General features: G+C 45.3%; 2 protein-coding genes across 5 annotated transcripts in view; one reads left to right on the top strand and one right to left on the bottom strand.

Moving 5' to 3' along the window:
• LOC119966288 (aromatic-L-amino-acid decarboxylase-like) overlaps positions 1-18,952 on the bottom strand; it is a 195,394-nt gene that overhangs the window by 122,029 nt on the left and 54,413 nt on the right. For all 4 annotated transcript variants that reach the window (XM_038797742.1, XM_038797739.1, XM_038797741.1 and 1 more), the window contains exon 5: positions 6,035-6,169. In XM_038797742.1, the coding sequence (XP_038653670.1) occupies positions 6,035-6,169 (135 nt within the window). The remainder of the gene's footprint in view (positions 1-6,034; positions 6,170-18,952) is intronic.
• LOC119966289 (DNA ligase 1-like) lies at positions 16,734-18,448 on the top strand. The gene is made up of 2 exons (XM_038797743.1): positions 16,734-17,441; positions 18,388-18,448. Exons 1-2 carry the CDS (start codon positions 16,785-16,787, stop codon positions 18,418-18,420), a joined length of 690 nt encoding a protein of 229 aa, XP_038653671.1. The 5' UTR covers positions 16,734-16,784; the 3' UTR covers positions 18,421-18,448.

The raw sequence follows: 18,952 nt of genomic DNA, 5'->3' as shown, positions 1-18,952 counted from the left end.
TTAGGGAACAGGGATAGGGTTGGGAGAGAGAACAGAACAAAAACAAAAACACAAAGTGGAAGGGAGGGAGAGATTTTAATGGAGTCTGCAAGAGCAGGAAACGTGGCATGGCAAGAAACTGAATTAGGTGGAAGCTAAAATTTTAATGTCCCGATGGCAAATTGAGATGCAAAAATCATGTCAGTGGCATATTTGTGTCATGGCAGACCTCGCACCAGCCGATGGAGGGTACATACTTGTAATCTATTTGCATTCCATGAATGCTCATCGGTGTAAAGCTTTTTAAAAAAATGATGTTTTATTTTCAAGATTAGGTGGGCAGAGTATGAGAATCTGCATGCGCCCAGTTCACATTTGCTTCACATTTTGTTCCTCAGTCAGCTGTGTGCAGTTGTGATTAAGGTTAGCAGTTTTCCTGTTGATCTCTGCAGCATAAGGGATGGGAGCAGCTTGCATGGAGGCTCTGGACCAGAAAGAGGAGTGAGTGGTGAAGGGAGGGGAGGGTATGGAGTGGGCTTGGGGCATAGAATGGAAGAGGGATGCAAGGAAGGGCAAAGTGTGGGGTTGGGCATGGCCGAGGGTAGTGGGAAGGACTTGGTGTCCCGAGGGTGATGGGAACAGTCAAAGTAAGAAAATGGGGAGCTTAAAGAGCAGTGTCAGTATGGTCCATCTCGGGGTGTTGGCTGTCAGAATCTTTACAGGGATTTGAGTTCACAAACAACATTTTAATTATATCCGTGATCTTGGACAATGTCCTTTACAATAAATAGAAGCCATGATGTGGAGATGCCGGCGTTGGACTGGGGTGAGCACAGTAAGAAGTCTTACAACACCAGGTTAAAGTCCAACAGGTTTGTTTCAAACACGAGCTTTCGGAGCACGGATCCTTCTTCAGGTGAATGGAAAGGCTTGTTCCAGAAATGTTTATATAGACACAGTCAGAGATGCCCCGGAATGCGAGCACCTGCAGGCAATCAAATCATCAAAGATGCAGAGAGAGAGGTAACTCCAGGTTAAAGAGGTGTGAATTGTCCCAAGCCAGTTCAGTCGGTAGGCCTCTGCAAGTCCAGGCTTGTTGGTGGGGGCCGAATGTAATGCGACATGAATCCCAGATCCCGGTTGAGTCCGCATTCATGCGTGCGGAACTTAGCTATAAGTTTTTGCTCAGCAATTTTGCGTTGTCGCGTCTCCTGAAGGCCTCCTTGTAGAATGCTGACCCGGAGATCAGAGGCTGAATGTCCTTGACTGCTGAAGTGTTCCCCAACTGGAAGGGAACAGTCCTGCCTGTTGATAGTCGCACGATGCCCGTTTATTCGTTGTCGCAGTGTCTGCATGGTCTCGCCAATGTACCACGCTTCGGGACATCCTTTCCTGCAGCGTATGAGGTAGACTACATTGGTCGAGTCGCACGAGTATGCGCCGCGTACCTGGTGGGTGGTGTTTCCACGTGTAATGGTGGTGTCCATGTCGATGATCTGGCATGTCTTGCAGAGATTACCCTGGCAGGGTTTTGTGGTGTTGTGGTTGCTGTTCTGAAGGCTGGGTAATTTGCTGCAAACAATGGTTTGTTTGAGGTTGCGCGGTTGTTTGAAGGCCAGTAGTGGGGGTGTGGGGATGACCTTGGCAAGATGTCCATCCTCGCTGATGATGTGTTGGAGGCTGCGAAGAAGATGTCGTAGTTTCTCCGCCCCAGGAAAGTACTGGACGACGAAGGGTACTCTGTCAGTGGTGTCCCGTGTTTGTCTTCTGAGGAGGTCGGTGCGGTTTTTTGCTGTGGCGCGGTGGAACTGTCGATCAATGAGTCGAGCACCATATCCCGTTCGTACGAGGGCATCTTTCAGCATCTGTAGGTGTCTGTTGCGCTCCTCCTTGTCTGAGCAGATCCTGTGTATACGGAGGGCTTGTCCATAGGGGATGGCTTCTTTAATGTGTTTCGGGTGAAAGCTGGAGAAGTGGAGCATCGTGAGATTATCTGTGGGCTTGCGGTAAAGCGAGGTGCTGAGGTGACCGTCCTTGATGGAGACGAGTGTGTCCAAGAATGGAACTGAATTTGGAGAATAGTCCATGGTGAGTTTGATGGTGGGATGGAACTTATTGATGTCATCGTGTAGTCGTTTCAGTGATGTCTCGCCGTGGGTCCAAAGGAAAAAAATGTCATCGATGTATCTGGTGTATAGCATCGGTTGAAAGTCCTGTGTGGTGAGGAAGTCCTGTTCAAACTTGTGCATGAAGATGTTGGCATATTGAGGTGCAAATTTGGTCCCCATGGCTGTTCCGTGCGTCTGGATGAAGAATTTGTTGTCGAAGGTGAAGACGTTGTGGTCTAGAATGAAACGGATGAGTTGCAGAATTGCGTCTGGAGATTGGCAGTTGTCGGTGTTGAGGACTGAGGCTGTTGCAGCAATGCCGTCGTCATGGGGGATGCTGGTGTAGAGTGCCGAGACATCCATTGTGACGAGGAATGTTCCTGGTTCAACTGGTCCATGGGTGCTGAGTTTCTGTAGGAAGTCCGTCGTGTCGCGACAGAAGCTGGGTGTACCTTGTACGATGGGTTTCAAGATGCCCTCGATGTGGCCAGAGAGGTTCTCACACAGGGTCCCATTGCCTGAAACGATAGGACGGCCTGGTGTGTTGGCCTTGTGTATTTTCGGGAGGCAGTAGAGATCTCCAATGCGGGGATTACGTGGGATGAGAGCACGTAGGGTGTTCTGAAGGTCTGGATCTAAGGTCTTGATCAGTCTGCTGAGTTGGCGGATGTGTTCCTTGGTTGGATCTGCGGGTAACTGCCTGTAGTGTTCCTGGTTGTCGAGTTGTCGGTATACTTCTTTGCAGTAGTCTGTTCTGTTCAGTATGACGGTGGCCCCTCCTTTGTCAACAGGCAGGACTGTTCCCTTCCAGTTGGGGAACACTTCAGCAGTCAAGGACATTCAGCCTCTGATCTCCGGGTCAGCATTCTACAAGGAGGCCTTCAGGAGACGCGACAACGCAAAATTGCTGAGCAAAAACTTATAGCTAAGTTCCGCACGCATGAATGCGGACTCAACCGGGATCTGGGATTCATGTCGCATTACATTCGGCCCCCACCAACAAGCCTGGACTTGCAGAGGCCTACCGACTGAACTGGCTTGGGACAATTCACACCTCTTTAACCTGGAGTTACCTCTCTCTCTGCATCTTTGATGATTTGATTGCCTGCAGGTGCTCGCATTCCGGGGCATCTCTGACTGTGTCTATATAAACATTTCTGGAACAAGCCTTTCCATTCACCTGAAGAAGGAGCCGTGCTCCGAAAGCTCGTGTTTGAAACAAACCTGTTGGACTTTAACCTGGTGTTGTAAGACTTCTTACAATAAATAGAAGGAGGACCAACTGAGCCTGCAGGTTTAATCATGTCTCACAGAGTGTTGAGAATAACACTGGACACTAATGCGAACATTCAAAAGCTTGAATGCACAAGCACATCTATCGATCCACCACAATAAAGAAATGTCCCTGATTCTCCCATGGCCATCAATACATGCCAATCATGATTAAAGAAAATTACTGCAGATGCTGGAATCTGAAACCAAAAAGGAAATGCTGGAAAATCTCAGCAGATCTGGCAGCTTCTGCAGGGAGAGAAAATAGTGAACGTTTTGAATCCAGATGTCCCTTTGTCAAAGCCCAATATGACAATCATGAGGCAGGCCAGCACATTTAGATCTTGACCAAAGCTCATGTCAACAAATATCGATGATGCAAAGTTGAATAAAGTTAGACCAATGTAATGTGTTATATTTACATGTGGAATTTTAAATGAGAAAGGTTGAGAAGGTTGGCCGCTACCCACTCGAGTTAAGAAGAATGAACGGGAGGTGACCTTACCGAAATATAGCAAGAATTCTATGTTCCTCAAAGACGATGACTAAATGTCACAATCATGCACTCACACAATGGCGGAATTTTCTGCCACCCCATGCAGTGTGTTTGTGGCTGTGGAGGCGGCCCGTCATTGGCCAGTGGTGGGATCTTCTGGTCCAGCCGCTATCAACGGGGTTTCCCGTTGTTCACACCCTCTATTGCTGGGGAACCCAAGGCGGGTGTCACCATTGGCGGGACCAGAAGATCCCACTGACAGAGCGGCAGGAAAATCCCACCAGCAGGAACAGCCAGAAAGTCCGGCCAAAATATTCTGGTGGGTTTCTACTCTTCCACGTGCCTGCTAACTGAAATATTGTGGAGTACGCAATCAAGTAGGCAACTTCGCCCAGTATGGGGTCAATTAGGTGCAATTTTACATTGCCCGTCTGCATTTGTGGTTGGTGTGCAGGCCGATTGGCCAAGCAGCCTTTACGTTTTAGTTGCAACCTGAATCCAGGCGGAATTAAATAAAATGTGAAAAATATCTGGGGCTAAGTTTGTGTTCGAATGCGCTGCCGAAAAAATCTTTGCATAGTTTTTCCATTGCAATGTTTTTTTAAAAAACAGATCAGCAACTCCCGGAAACTGCTCTGTTGTGACTGTCCCCCCCCCACCCGAGGGAGCACATTAAAAACGGCAGCTTCACCCTCCCCTTTCTTGGTGCCCTCTCTCTTGCTGTCCTCCACAGCAGCGGGAGGCTTTCCCAGCGTGCATTTCACGCTAGCTGCCCATTAATTGGCCAACTAGTGTCAAGTCACATTCCAGGGCAAATCGCGACTGGAAATGTGCTTTGCACAGACATCTGGGCCCACTAGGTGCACGTTCCTGATGGACAAAAATTAAGGCCATATAAGATTCTAAGCGGGTTTCAAAGGGTGGATGCTGAATGTTGCCTCTTATGGGGGAATCTAGATCTAGGCGGCATAATTTAAAAATAAGGGGTCTCTGATTTAAGATGGAAATGAGGAAAGATTTCCTCTGTCAGAGGGTCGTTCGTCTTTGCAATTCTCAGCAGCGGAGGCTGAGCCATTGAATATATTCAAGGCCGAGCAGGACAAACGTTTGATCAATAAGAGGGTCAAGTGTTATGGGGGCAGGCAGGAATATGAAGTTAAGACCACGATCAAATCAGCCATGATCTTATTCATGATGGAATAGGTTTGAGGGACTGAATGGCCTACTCCTGCTCCTATTTCCTATGATCTTTCAGTGGAGGTAGGGAATGAGCCTATTAAAAGCTTTGAGTGGTGTTTCAAGGATAGTCTAATAATATTCAAGAATTGGCTTCAAAGTACTGTTAACGCAAGGTTGGGGGTGGACGACCCGACTACCTATCCCCAATCTAGCACTCCTCTTTGTGAGACTGGAGTTTGAGATATAGTTGTTGCCATGTTTCTGATTAGCTAAATATGAATTCCACTATATTTGTGGAATATCCTTTGCACAATATCCAGACTGATATCTGTATTCTAATAATTGGCCGAATTGGCGCAATTTATATGAATCATAGAATTTACAGTGCAGAAGGAGGCCATTCGGCCCATCGAGTCTGCACTGGCTCTTAGAAAGAGCACCCTTCCCAAGCCCACACCTCCACCCCATCCCCATTACCCAGTAACCCCACCCAACACTAAGGGCAACTTTGGACACTAAGGGCAATTTAGCATGGCCAATCCACCAAACCTGCACATCTTTGGACTGTGGGAGGAAACCGGAGCACCCGGAGGAAACCCACGCACACACGGGGAGAACGTGCAGACTCCGCACAGACAGTGACCCAAGTCGGGAATCGAACCCGGGACCCCGGAGCTGTGAAGCAATTGTGATAACCACTGTGCTACCATGCTGCCCATTTAGCACATTTTTAGTTGTGGATCTCCTGAAGCCCAAACCTACTACGTGCCGAACAATGACACATTTTATTTCCTGAACTTTACAAAACAAAAATTAATTTCAGAAAAATAATGACTTTTTAATATTATTTTAAATTCTGTTTAAGTTCAGTTCTCTTGTTCACATTCACGGGCAGCATTCCTCATCGATTCTAAAGCTATACATAACTTACGGGTGGTTGAATAGTGACATTTAATATTTGATACGGTAAGTTCAAAGAAAATAACAGATCAACACTCACCTCCTCGGATGTGTAAGCCACCAGCTTTGACATGATGGTGTGTTCTCCAAGATCAGGACATTTAGCTTGCATTTGTGTAATCATCTTCTTTCTTGCAGCAAGAAGTGCCACCAATGTACTTTCACTGGCCGTGCTCTAAATAAAGAATTAATGACCATGAATAGCCAGCAGTTAAACAGTTAAATGTCACATAGTACTCCCTTCGAGCACTGTTTTCCATGCCACAAATACCATTTTGGCTCAAGAATGGTATTCATAGTGCACCTCATAAACAACACTCATATCCCACAAACAATTCAAAGAAATGTGCAAAATGCTGGTGTAAACTGCACCAAGCACCATTTTGGTGAGCCTGTTCATGCATGTGCAGGGAGCATGAACCTGAAGTATGCCGAGGAGGCAGATTGTAACATTAATCAATTGATCACACAAATTGGATGCTGGCACTGCTATCTTGGAACTTGATGGGGCAGCAAACACCTTCTCTTGACCCCACACAAGTGAACATGCACTCAGCAGCAAGAAGAACCAATTCAATTTAAATGGTGTCACAATATGTGGATATTGTAAAGTACAGAAAGGGTTAATGTAATGTTGCTACTCTAGTCACTAGAAGGTTCTACAGAACAGCCATATACATATTCACATGCCTCCTTTACTTCTGGGGGATAGATGGAGACAAAGACCGAGAAGTTGTGAGATAGTTGAACTAATAGTCAGTGGCGGACTGGGTCTAAAAATATTGGTTGCCAGGCCCACCCACAACTACAATGCTATCATTTAATTTTCATAACGAATAAATAAAATTTTCAAAAAATACATATGGAAAAAAGGGTACAATTAAAATGTTTGTGGAAAAAATGTGTATTTCTTAGTAATTACAGTGTACATGTACTGTACATATTACTGGCAGTAGATACCAAATGTAAATACAGAATGTTATAATTGAATTTTTTATTTATTTTTTTTATTTTAATTGGTTGATATTTTTTAATAGTTTACTGCACAATTTACACATTAACAGATAGTTCAAAAGCACAATAGAGCATTGCATGCAGTCCACTATATTAAGAGCAATCGTTTGTGTTCGCTAGATGAGTGTGCGAATCTGCCAATAATTGCTTCTGCATCCAATTCATCTAACAATTCCTTTTCAATGGATAGCAACATGTATGATTCCAAATTCTCCTCAGACAGCGAATTTCTTAACCTTGCCTTTATGATCTTAGCTTTGAAAATGTCCTCTCACATTGGACTTGAGTAACTGATAGTGTGCAGATGACTTTATAAAGTTCATAAAGGTTATCATATGCCTTGTCATGAAGTCTGTTGGATGCCAGAATTTTTAGTACACACGATGGGAAAGTGCTGCAAATTTTACAATTGTTGCAACTGGAATCCATATTCTCACCATCATTAAGCAATAGCTTTAATACATCAAAGTTTGAAGCAAAAGAAAACAATTCCAATATTACTTGATCTTTGCTGATTTGTGGAAACAGCTTAATAATACCTTCCAATGCTTCATCTTCAAGGCCCTTCTCTGCAATAGTTTTAAACTTTGCTAGGTCCAAGCAAGACAAATCTTTATACAACTGTTTGTGTTGTACAAAGCGTGATTCTAGTGACTGGACAATGCAATCCATTATTAGGTTAAACACATTTACTCGAAAATCAGCTAGAGAATCTGAGGAATTTCTTTCATCATCAATAAGCTCATCTGCCATTCTTTTCTTCTTCCTCTGCCTCTTAACTGGCAATGCTGTTTCCAACGCATCAATTTCCAATGTTTGATTTTCATCCATATTCATCTGTGAAATCCTGTCATTACATTTATTTACAAATTCCAAAGCCTTACTGTGAACGTTATCAAATGTTCCTGTCTGTTCCTTCAACTTTGTTGTAGCTGAATCTACCAAACTCCATGCAGTAAACATTTCTAAACCATTTGTCTGTAGATAATTTGATAACGGGGTTGTAGTTTCAAATATATACAAGTAAGTAAATGCTGTCAATATGGTTTCAAACTTTAGAAGACTTTGAAGTAAAACATTTGCTTCATGTTTTGTTTCTGCATCAAACTTTTCTGAATCTTGTATCATTGATAAGCATGTCAATAGATTTACAAAAGTACTGGCAGCGGCATCATCAAAACGTCCAAATATAGTTGTTGCTGCATTGGATTTTCCTGACCATCTGGTCTCACTAATTAGCTTTAATCATTTCATTTTTTCTTGTCCTAGATGTTTTCCAACAACTTCTATCCATACAGCTATTCTCTTGCATGATGCTTTTACAAAAGTTGCTATATTCTGGAGCAAATTGAAAAAAGAAACTGCAGGAACACAACATTTTGTTGTTTCAGTTATCACCAAATTCAAGACATGGGCATAGCACCATATATGAACATGTTGATCAGCCACATCAGCAATTTTACTTTGTAAACCATTATACTGGCCATGGTAGCTTGCAGCGCCATCTGTGCTATCAGATAAACATTTTTGGGGGTCAATTTTAAGATGCTGTAATGTTTCAATCAATAGATCAAAAAGTCCCTGTCCTGTACCATCATTACTTGGCACAAGTGAAAGTAGTCGCTCACAGATAATACCTTTAAGCACATACCAAATAATAATGCTAAACTGATCGATGGATGAATTATCTTGTGTTGAATCAACCTGAATAGAATAATATTTTGCTTGAGAAACTTCATGACTAATTCTTTCTTGTATCATATTCTTCATAATTTTGATTAACATGTTTATAGTTGTTTTACTCAGGTATGTAACAAGTCCACCACGGTCTTTACTTTGAGCCTTTCCTTGTTGCTCTAATCGTTTGATTCTTTGTTTAGACTTGTTTTGCACTGCAGAAACGTAAGCTGCCATAGAGGGATCATATTTGGCCATCAGCTGCACTATAGCTAAAAAATTGCCATGATTCAGAACCACACTATCTAGAGTGTAGGCCGATTTATTTCTGTGACCTCGAAAAGGAAGTGCTTGCTTGCCTAACATCTTTATGATGTCTATAATCCTCATGACAATACTTCTCTGCTTCAATACTTCTTCTTTCCTTTTAATTAGTGATGCTAAGGTGCCGTCATTAACCACACTGATATATTGCTGAGCATTTCTGACGTGTGTTGTCGTCGATTCATGTAAAGTCAAGCTCTGGCTAATACGGCTGTAGTCACTAAAACCACGTACAAAGGGTGATGGATTACAAGTGTTGGGAAACTCAAAGGCTAAGCAGTATGAATAATATAGAACATAGAACATAGAACATAGAACAGTACGGCACAGAACAGGCCCTTCGGCCCTCAATGTTGTGCCGAGCCATGATCACCCTACTCAAACCCACGTATCCACCCTATACCCATAACCCAACAACCCCCCCCCCTTAACCTTACTTTTATTAGGACACTACGGGCAATTTAGCATGGCCAATCCACCTAACCCGCACATCATTGGACTGTGGGAGGAAACCGGAGCACCCGGAGGAAACCCACGCACACAGGGGGAGGACGTGCAGACTCCACACAGACAGTGACCCAGCCGGGAATCTAACCTGGGACCCTGGAGCTGTGAAGCATTTATGCTAACCACCATGCTACCCTGCTGCCCCAATATAAGCATCTATTTTCTTTGTTATATGTTAGCCATTGTTTGGGACTGAGTAATTCATAATTTTCCTCTCATACAAACGAGCATCAAATGGCAGATCATCAAGTGGCTGAAGTGGATGTTCAGCAAAAAACTGTTTTAGCTTTGCTCGTGATGGATATTGGAAGATTCCAGTAATTGATCTTTCATTTTCTTGCGTAGGTTCATTTACAGGATGTGCTTCAGAAACCAAGTCATTTATGCTTGAATGAATATCTGGTTCCCTGTCACTAGTTGAAGCTATGTGTTCAGATGTTGCAACTACAGGCAGTACAGATACCGGAACAAGGAAGCCAGAAGAAATATTGGGCCTGGGTTGATTAGTAATGGATGCACTTGTATTTGTCTCTACATTCAAAGTAGCTCTTCTCTGTTCTTGTAACTCGCATGTCATTGCATCATCACCATGAGCATTGTTTCTTGCTCCTTGATTATTTGTTGCAGAACTGGATATTGATGTGGGTTGTGCTTGTGGTATTATAACGTCTGTAATAGGCCTGCATCGCTTGTCTGATTCCTTCCTTTCTGCTTCTTTTTGTTCTTTGCGTTTTACTGACCCAGATTTATGCTTTTTCTTTTCCATGCTGGTAGGGGTAATATTCCTGAAATAAAAACTTAAATTAAAAATAGCCCACATTGGGAAAAATGAATATTGATGATTGCAAGAATAACTTGAAGGAACACCAGATAAACCCCTACTTGATAAAAAAATATAAAATAACTTACTTATACTTCAACAGGCTGTGTTCATTAGTCAATACTACTGTGGTCTCTGCAACTTCAGAAGAGGAGACAATCCACTGTTCAGTGTTCACACCAGCAAGCAACTGAGACAACTGTTGAAACTTAGAAGTTTGGTCCGACTATAGTAAGACATTAGGAATGGTCCCACGACCAAAGTTAACATGTCCAGTTTGATACCAGTGTAGTGTTACAAGTCGCAACCCTTTGAGTTTACCGATCATGGCTTATCACTTCAATATCTTTGACCTCATGATTCACGGTCAAAGGTACCTCTTCTCATTTTCGGTGACCTCACGACCCTATGTACTGCTTAATATCCTTTCAAGTTGCCGACCATCTCAAATCACGAACTGTAACTTTATCTTTAAATTCACACACTCTTGCTGAAAACATGGATTTCCAACTATGTCCGACCCGAGTGAAACAGCCCCCCACCCAACTGCTTTTCACATCCGTTTAACACTGCTTCATTCCTTCATACACTGAGTGATTATTTGTTTGTTTCTTTATTGCATTTTTATTTGGTATTGCTCTTTTTAAAAACAATTATATTTTATTAAGTTAGAATACAAATCTCAGGAAAGAAGTTGGAGATTTATTTATCTAATTAATTATAATTTTTAAGGGCCCTTCAGAGATTCACGGGCCCCTTCTTGGTTCTCCGGGCCCCGGACCGATGTATCGGCTGAACCAAGACTACTGCTTGATAACCTTTGAAGTTGCCGACCATCTCAAATCACGAATTGTAACTTTATCTTTAAATTCACACACTCTTGCTGAAAACATGGAATTTCCTTAATTATGCCCGACCCGGGCCCCCCTATTCCACATCCTTCCACTACCTCCCCTGCTTCGTTCCTTTTCGTGCACTGCTTATTTGTGTCCTGTTCTCTTTTTTTTATTCCTTTTTATTACTAAAACAGTTGTCTGTGTTTGTTTCTTTATTGCATTTTTATTTGATATAGGGGGCCCACTTCATCAGGGGCCCACTTGCCATCGGGCAAGCTGACACCCTGGCCAGTCCGCCACTGCTAATAGTATAGTTAATAGTGTAGGTGTATCGTGCAATCTGTCCTTAATTAATTCCTTAGTAATATGTTTGAAACTAATTCAGTGCAGTGTAATAAATTAACTTTGTTTATTAAACACAGTTCGCTGTTCTTTGTTGTACAACCTTCAGCATCCTGAAAGAACTAAAACAAAGAACACAACAAATGGGACGGAATTCTCCGCAAGGCCCGACGCCGTCGTGAAACCTGGAGAGGTTCACGACGGCATCGGAAGCCTCTCCCGGCCCCCTATTCTCCCGTACCCGGGGGGATAGGCGGGCTGTACCGGGAAACTCGGCGGCCAGGGCTTGTCCCTGGCTTCAAGGCCCGGCGCGCTAAGAATGACGCCGCGGCGGCGCCGAATGACGTCAGCTGCGCATGCGTGGGTTGCACATCTCAAACCCGCGCATACGCGGTTGTCGTCTTTCCCCTCAGCTGCCCCGCAAGACGTGGCGGCTTGATCTTGTGGGGCGGTGGAGGGGAAAGAGTGCGTCCCCTTGAGACGCCGGCCCGACGATCGGTGGGCACCGATCACAGGCCAGTCCCCTCCCGAGCACGGTCGTGGTGCTCGATCCCCTATCCGCCCCCCCTAGGCCCCACACTTACCTGGCGCACCATGTTCACGACGGCAGCGACCAGGTGTGGTTGCTGCCATCATGAACAGGTCGGGAACGGCAGGCCGCTCGGTCCATCCGGGTTGGAGAATCGCAGGCCACCGTGAAAAACGGCGGCCCGCGTTTCTCCGAGCGGCGTGTCGGAAAACTGGACACGCCATTTTGTGGGGGGTGGGAGAATAGCGGGAGGTGCGGGAGCGGACCTCCCGCTATTCTCCCACCCATCGTGGTTGCGGAGAATCGCGGCCATGGTACTTTCAGGTTAGTTGCTGATGGTTTTCTTTGTTTTTTGCTGCAATTGTGGAAGTGCTTAATGGTTTCTGAAGTTGTTTAAAGTCCCCCAGAAATAGTGTGCTGCATAGGATTCCACACAAAACATGCATACTCTATACTACTGATATATTGCCCATAGTGACCAAAAAACAAGGTTAGGAGGGGTTATTGGGTTATGGGGATAGGGTGGAAGTGAGGGCTTAAGTGGGTCAGTGCAGACTCGATGGGCCGAATGGCCTCCTTCTGCACTATATGTTCTATGTTCTTAATCATCTTCCTCTTGAATGACAGCACTGCAGAAAGAGTAAGCAGAGGCAACACAGAGCAGATTGGAAGAGGGAGAAAGAGGTTGGGGAGAAAGACTTTCAACTGGAGGCCATAACTGCCAGGATTCTCAGGCAGTAAGTATTCAATCTGTGAGAAACAGTGGGCGGCATTCTCCCCTACCCGGCGTGACGGAGGGTCCCGGAGGAGGGGAGTGGCGCCAACCACTCAGGGGTTGCGCCTCCCCAAAGGTGGGGGATATTCTCCCCACCTTTGGGGGCCAGCCCCGCACCGGAGCGGTTAGCACCAGAAGACTGGCGCAAAAAACCGGCGCCCCCGGCAGCGGGGCTGGCCGAAAGGCTATCGCCGGTCGGCGCATGCGCCGGCAGTGACGTCAGCGGCCTAGCTGCCGCTGACGTCACTGCCGGCGCATGTGCGATGTGGGGTTCTCTTCCGCTTCCGCCATGGAGAAGGCCGTGGCGGGCGCGGAGGAAAATAGTGCAGCCAGGGCACTGGCCCGGAGTCTGAGCGGGGGGCCCCGATCGCGGGCCAGGCCACCGTGTGGGCACCCCCCGGGGTCCGATCGCCCCCCGTCCCCCCCCCCCCCCCCAGGACCCCGGGGGCCTGCTCGCGCCGCTGAGCCCGCCGTTCCAGTGGTGGTTTAAACCTCGGCGGCGGGAGAGGCCTCCCAGCGGCGGGACTTCGGCCCATCCAGGCCGGAGAATCACCGCAGGGGCCTCTCCGATCGGAGTGGCGAGATTTCGCCGCCGCCACTTCCCGGGTGGCGGAGAATCTCTGCCACGTCGGGGGCGGGATTTTAGGCGCCCAAAGGCGATTCTCCGACCCTGCTGGGGGTCGGAGAATTTCGCCCCACGTGTTAGATGTCTTCAAGAAGGTCTTCACTGAAACCTGCTACATACTACAGCCACAATTACAGCCTCAGAGCAGGACTGTTCGTGGCTAAGAAAATGTTGGTGAGCCTGAACTTATGTTATTCATTCCAGGCTGGAGATTTTTTTTTTTATTACTTGGGATGTGAACATTGCAGGCTCGGTAAAATTTATTGCCCTTGATAAGGTGGTGGAGCAGAGGATTTCCTGGTTTGTCTGTTGTCTGCATCAAAACAATGGCAGTGTCATTTTTCAATTTTATGCCACTATTTACAATCATTGAAAAGACAAAAACTGCATTCATGGGTTAATATTACAATATATGGGGTTGTTCTACAGCATGCATTCATAATCAACACTATTAAGCACTTCGTAACTGGTTTTCTTTTAATACAGATTCTAGTTTCCTTGAACACTTGCAGCTTGAAAACTGCTGATCTGGATATAGCTGTGGAAAATTGACAGAAATCAGATAGAGGTTTGCAGGTTTATAAAAATCCATAAAAGGGGGAAAGGATTTTGGTGTTCTGTACTGATTACCAAAGAAAAACAGCAGAAATGATGGGCCTGATTTTAACAGACCACAAAACAATGTGAAAATTACGGGCAGGGCCAATGAATGCGACAGTAACAATGGCATGTGTAAATCTGCTTTAAAAAAAATCACCCAGTTATTATAGTAGGGTACATTGGTTCTGTGCATATTGTATACTGGATGAATCAGCATTGAAGTGCCATGGAGTTTGGATGGGTTGGAATGGAGAATGAGGGTAGGGTAGAGAGCAGGAGTTGGCATTGGGTTTGCCGGGGAATGGGATGGCATTTGGAGTGGGTGGGTAGTGAAGATGTGAGGGTGAAGGCTAAAGGGTCAAAAGTGTAAGGAAACAACTGGGACGAAATTGCTGGAAACTGAGGCAGGCATTTTAACCCACCTCAGCCGCCCTAGTGGTAGCCTCCAATATGTTTCCAGGGACAAGAGGCCCGAATCTATGCTGTAAATGCAACCCCCCCCCCACCTCACAAATTCCTTGAGCAAAAACTGGGATTTGACAGGGCACTATTGTAAGGGAATTTGTACTGGATATTGTATGAGTTAGGTACCAAGTTTAGAATCATAGGTTTTAGTGAAATGATAAAGTAGATTTAGGTGAGTATTGAGATGAGTGTGTAACCCAGGGTAACTTTGTGTGACCTAATGTAATCAAGTATAGCTAATGTAATCAAGTATAGCTAAGGTAATCAAGTATAGCTAATGTAATCAAGTATAGTTAATATGATTAAAGCAGAAGACCCAGAAAAAGAGTATAGCTTTACCTAACATTTAAAATACAACAGTCACTTGGGAAAACAATGAACACGGCTCAGGGCTTAACTAAAATGGTTGGCCATAAATAAGGGCCATAAAAAGACAGGAATGAAGGAAGCCTGTTTTTGTATACATTCGGCCTTGGTCAGCAAAAACCACGACACAAGCAGGAAAGTTTACAGAGACGAGATAAGGACTGACTTATGGCTACCATGGTTGACGAAGCAGAGAGAGAAACGACCAGTCTTGACTGAGACAGATAGAGGCTCACTATAAACAGTGGTGGCCAAAGTAAGGAAAGCAAGATAAGAGGGCTGTAAATTAAGATAAGAGTTTGAATCATGGAGTTAAAATGTACATAAAAGGTGGTAAGCCCTGAAGCTTTTTTAGATTGCTCCGGACAATCTCAGCTTTGTTTTTCTCATGCTAAGAAAAATAAAGTTCACTGCTTGGAAGATCGCTCCTCAGACTCTCTGTGTTTTAATATTTGAATAGGTACAAACAAATTGTCGTCCTGGGGAACCACGACAAAATTGGCGCTGCGAGAGCAGGGTTGGTGAGAGATCGCCCAGAAAAGCATCTGGAAGGAGTGGCGGAGGCGAAGGTCCGACCGGGGCTGGACATCCCAAAGCCGGCATTCTGACAGCAAGGTAAGCAGATTTGTATTGCACGTAAATCCTTGTTGTCAGAAAAGGGATCTCGAGGCCCGGCGCACTCAGCTCTTTGCTGGTCTTGAATCTCCCCAACCACAAAGATATCCTGCGTGACTAAAACCAAATTGGGTAAAATAGTTTTGAGAGACTGAGTCTGATCTGAAGAGTAGAGTTTTGCATGCAAAGCGCACTGTGAATACTGTATTGTCTGTGAGTGGGTAAAAAGGGAGACGAGAAAAAGGCCGAACGCTAAGGTAATGCAATTAGGTTAAGTCAACCGGTTTGGAGCGGGTTTTTCCAGGATACGACTTGCCCAGAAGAGAGTAAGTGTGGGAAAAATCTGCCAGTCCAAACCTACCCAGGACCTCGGGTAACGGACGTCAGCCGAGAGGGAGAGAGATCAGTGAGAGATCACTCTCTGACCTAATACGGTAGTCAAAAGCATAGGAGGGGAACCTAACCCCGGAGGGGGGGATTAACAGCTAGAATAGAGAAAGTAAAAGACCAATTTGAACAAACTGGTCTGAGACAGCAGCGTGGAGGACAGAAATAAGAAGGAGAGTCGGAACACAGGTAGGGTAATAACTAACAACGTGGAAAGGTCACACTGACAAAACCGCCTAGCGGAAAGAGTGGTATAATCGATTGGGAAGGAAGATTAGTCAGGGAATTAAGAAAGGAAAATAACAAAAACGGAAGCAACACTGGATTGGGGAGAAATTACACATATAACTAACTTAAAAGAGGTAGAGAACGAGTGGCCGTATGTAAAGTGGGAAAGAATAGCCGATAGGAATTGGATAGACGAAATAAACTTGGAAACTCTAGGGAAATTAATAAAGGAATCGGATCGATATAGGGTTTCTATAGACATAGACGAGCACGTAAAAACCTACTACCCTCTAGCCCGGGAAAGGAAGATAGAGCCGGGACAGGGGACTACGGGGAAGTGGATATCGAGACCCCGGTTAGAATTACAGATATTGTCAAGGGACACCCAAGAGAAAGGTAAACAGGGGACTGAACACGGAAAAACGACACAGCAAGTAATAATCACTGTGACACCTAACTCTGACGGATTAAGTGATAAAAATTGTGACAGTAATCCGAAAAGACAAGTAATGGCACACCAAATTAAAACACCAGTGGAAACATTAGGGGATAAATTCCCAGCCCTCAGGGGAGACATAGAACACGTTTCTAAAAAATGGGCCAAAAGAACAAGTAAAACTAATACACCGTGGCCGGAGGAAGGCACATGGTGCGTAGAGAGATGTGAGGACCAGAAGGGAATGATAAAGAACTACAAAATAAAAGATAAATCTAAGAAAAGAAAGGAGAAGCGAGAAAAGGAACTAGAGATACTGGCATTGTTTGAAAAGGAAGGGAAAGAAAGGAGAAGGGCATGGAGGGAAATATGGATGCAAATGCCAGTGCAACTTCAGGAAAAAGCAAAATTAGAAGATCCAAATGTAGCCCCGCCCCCATACTCAGAGGAACAGGGTTCCACGGGACTGTACCCAGTTATATCAGGCACGATGAATTTTGAGGGAGCATTTGATACAAAACAGATGACGACGGAGGATTGGGAACAAAGGGAGCTAGAAAAGAAACAAGGTGTAGAGGAAGAGACGAGGAAAACAGAAGAGGAGTTGGATGAGTTAAGCCGAAGGAGAAAGCAGTTGCAGGACGAAGTAAATGTAATAGACCTTTTGGAATGGGCAAAAAAGGGAATGGAAAAGGAAAAGGAACGAGAAGAGGAGGGAAAGAATGATAGAAGAAAAGATGAGGGAAAAACAAGTCCTGATCCTTGCGAGGGTGAAAGTGAGGCGTCACAGGGAAAAATAGAAGGAAAGAGGGTCAAAGCCAGCAGAAAGGAAAGAGAAAGAAGAAGAAGCATAGAGGAAACATGTGGGAAAAGGCGCAAAGAGGCAGAAAGACGAGAAAAGGGGGATGTATGGACGTGGAAGCACCCAGTAAGAGTCGAGGAAGAGACGGAAGGAGAGACAGGAGAAAGTAGTGACAGCGAAGGGGGACAATCAGTGTTAGGAGAACAAAGAAAATCGACGCGGGTAAGACACCAAACTGTAAAGTTTCCAGAGGTGGAAAAAAGAAAGAAAAAGGTGTTCCCGGTGATTCTGAAAGGTGGCAGAGCACAGTATATCCCTTGGTCAGGTCAGGATTTGCCTAATCTAATTAATGAATTACCCAATATTTTGGATGGGGCTGGAAGGTGGATTGGACAGTTGGAAGCAGGAATGGTGGGAAAAAGGATGGCACTGGGTGACATCAAAGCTCTCCTGACAAAAGTGCTAGGAATGGACCAAATGGCAGAAGTAATGAGACGTGCCGGCATCCAGACCGCAGCTCATGACCCAAACGTAGACGGGACACTAATGGACCCGTACCGACAAGACATATGGCAGGCACTAAGGAATATGTACCCCAATCGAATGGATGTAAAAACCCTAAGGGGAGAGCCACTGGGAGAGGAGGAGAATGCAGCTGTGTATGTGGAAAATCAATTAAAAAGGTGGAAAAGGGACACGGAGAGGGACATTCTAACAGACCCGCTGACCAACTCCATGTTCCGGGCTGCAATTCTAGAGGGCCTGCCAGTCTCAGCTAAAACAAAACTGGAGGATGTAGTGGGCTTGGGCTCAAAAAGTTACCGGGAGTTTGTGGATTATGTTGCCCATGCAGTAGAAAGACATCGCAAAGATGAAAAGAATGCAGACAAACAGCTGAAGGAGATACAACGTAAACTCCTTCAGGCACAATTGGAGGAGATCAAAAACAAAGATAAGCTAAAGGCAAAAGAAGATCTCACACCCAGAAAAATAGCACCGATGATGGTGGAACAGAAGCCAGGGGAAATACCTGCACTAACAATAGGGGGAAGCGGAGATGGAGGCCAGCCCATCGTAACCTATAACATTTCTGCCTTCCCACTGCCCATAAACCCAGAAGCCCACAGCCTAAATTATCAAAACCGATACGCCCTACAAAATCAGACTGACTGGAATAAAAATGGGAAAGGACAGGGAGGTGGTAGGCCACCCTTTCAGAATCAGAGAGGACAGGGACAGGTTAATTATCAAACTCCGAGACAGGGACCACTGCCTGGCCCTCCAGGTGTGTGCTGGGGGTGCGGGGAGACAGGTCACATAAAAAGGAATTGCCCGCGGAATTCCACCAGACAGGGAGAAAACCAGCAACAGGCAGGCCAACAGCTGATCCAAGGGTCGCCGAACAGCGTCCCGATGTTTCAAGGCCCAGAGAACCCCGAAATGGTAGGACAGTATGTACAAATAACAGAAACCGCAGAGCAGGAACCTATAGTTAATGCTAGAGTAGGCGGGATCGAGGTCCCCATGATGATAGACACCGGTGCCACCTGTACGTGCATACAAACGAAATATGCGGATCACCTACCATTGTCAAACCGGTTTGTAAAAAC

The sequence above is a fragment of the Scyliorhinus canicula genome, chromosome 5 (assembly GCF_902713615.1).
Source record: "Scyliorhinus canicula chromosome 5, sScyCan1.1, whole genome shotgun sequence".
Taxonomy (NCBI): Eukaryota; Metazoa; Chordata; class Chondrichthyes; order Carcharhiniformes; family Scyliorhinidae; genus Scyliorhinus; species Scyliorhinus canicula.
This window is presented reverse-complemented; position numbering and strand designations above follow the sequence as displayed.

Excerpts from the sequence above, each read along its gene's own strand:
- LOC119966289 (XM_038797743.1), top strand. The coding sequence starts at position 16,785 with ATGATAAAGAACTACAAAATAAAAGATAAATCTAAGAAAAGAAAGGAG. Across the intron at positions 17,442-18,387 it reads AGGCAGAAAGACGAGAAAAG|GGGGAAGCGGAGATGGAGGC; the intron begins GGGGATGTATGG and ends CACTAACAATAG.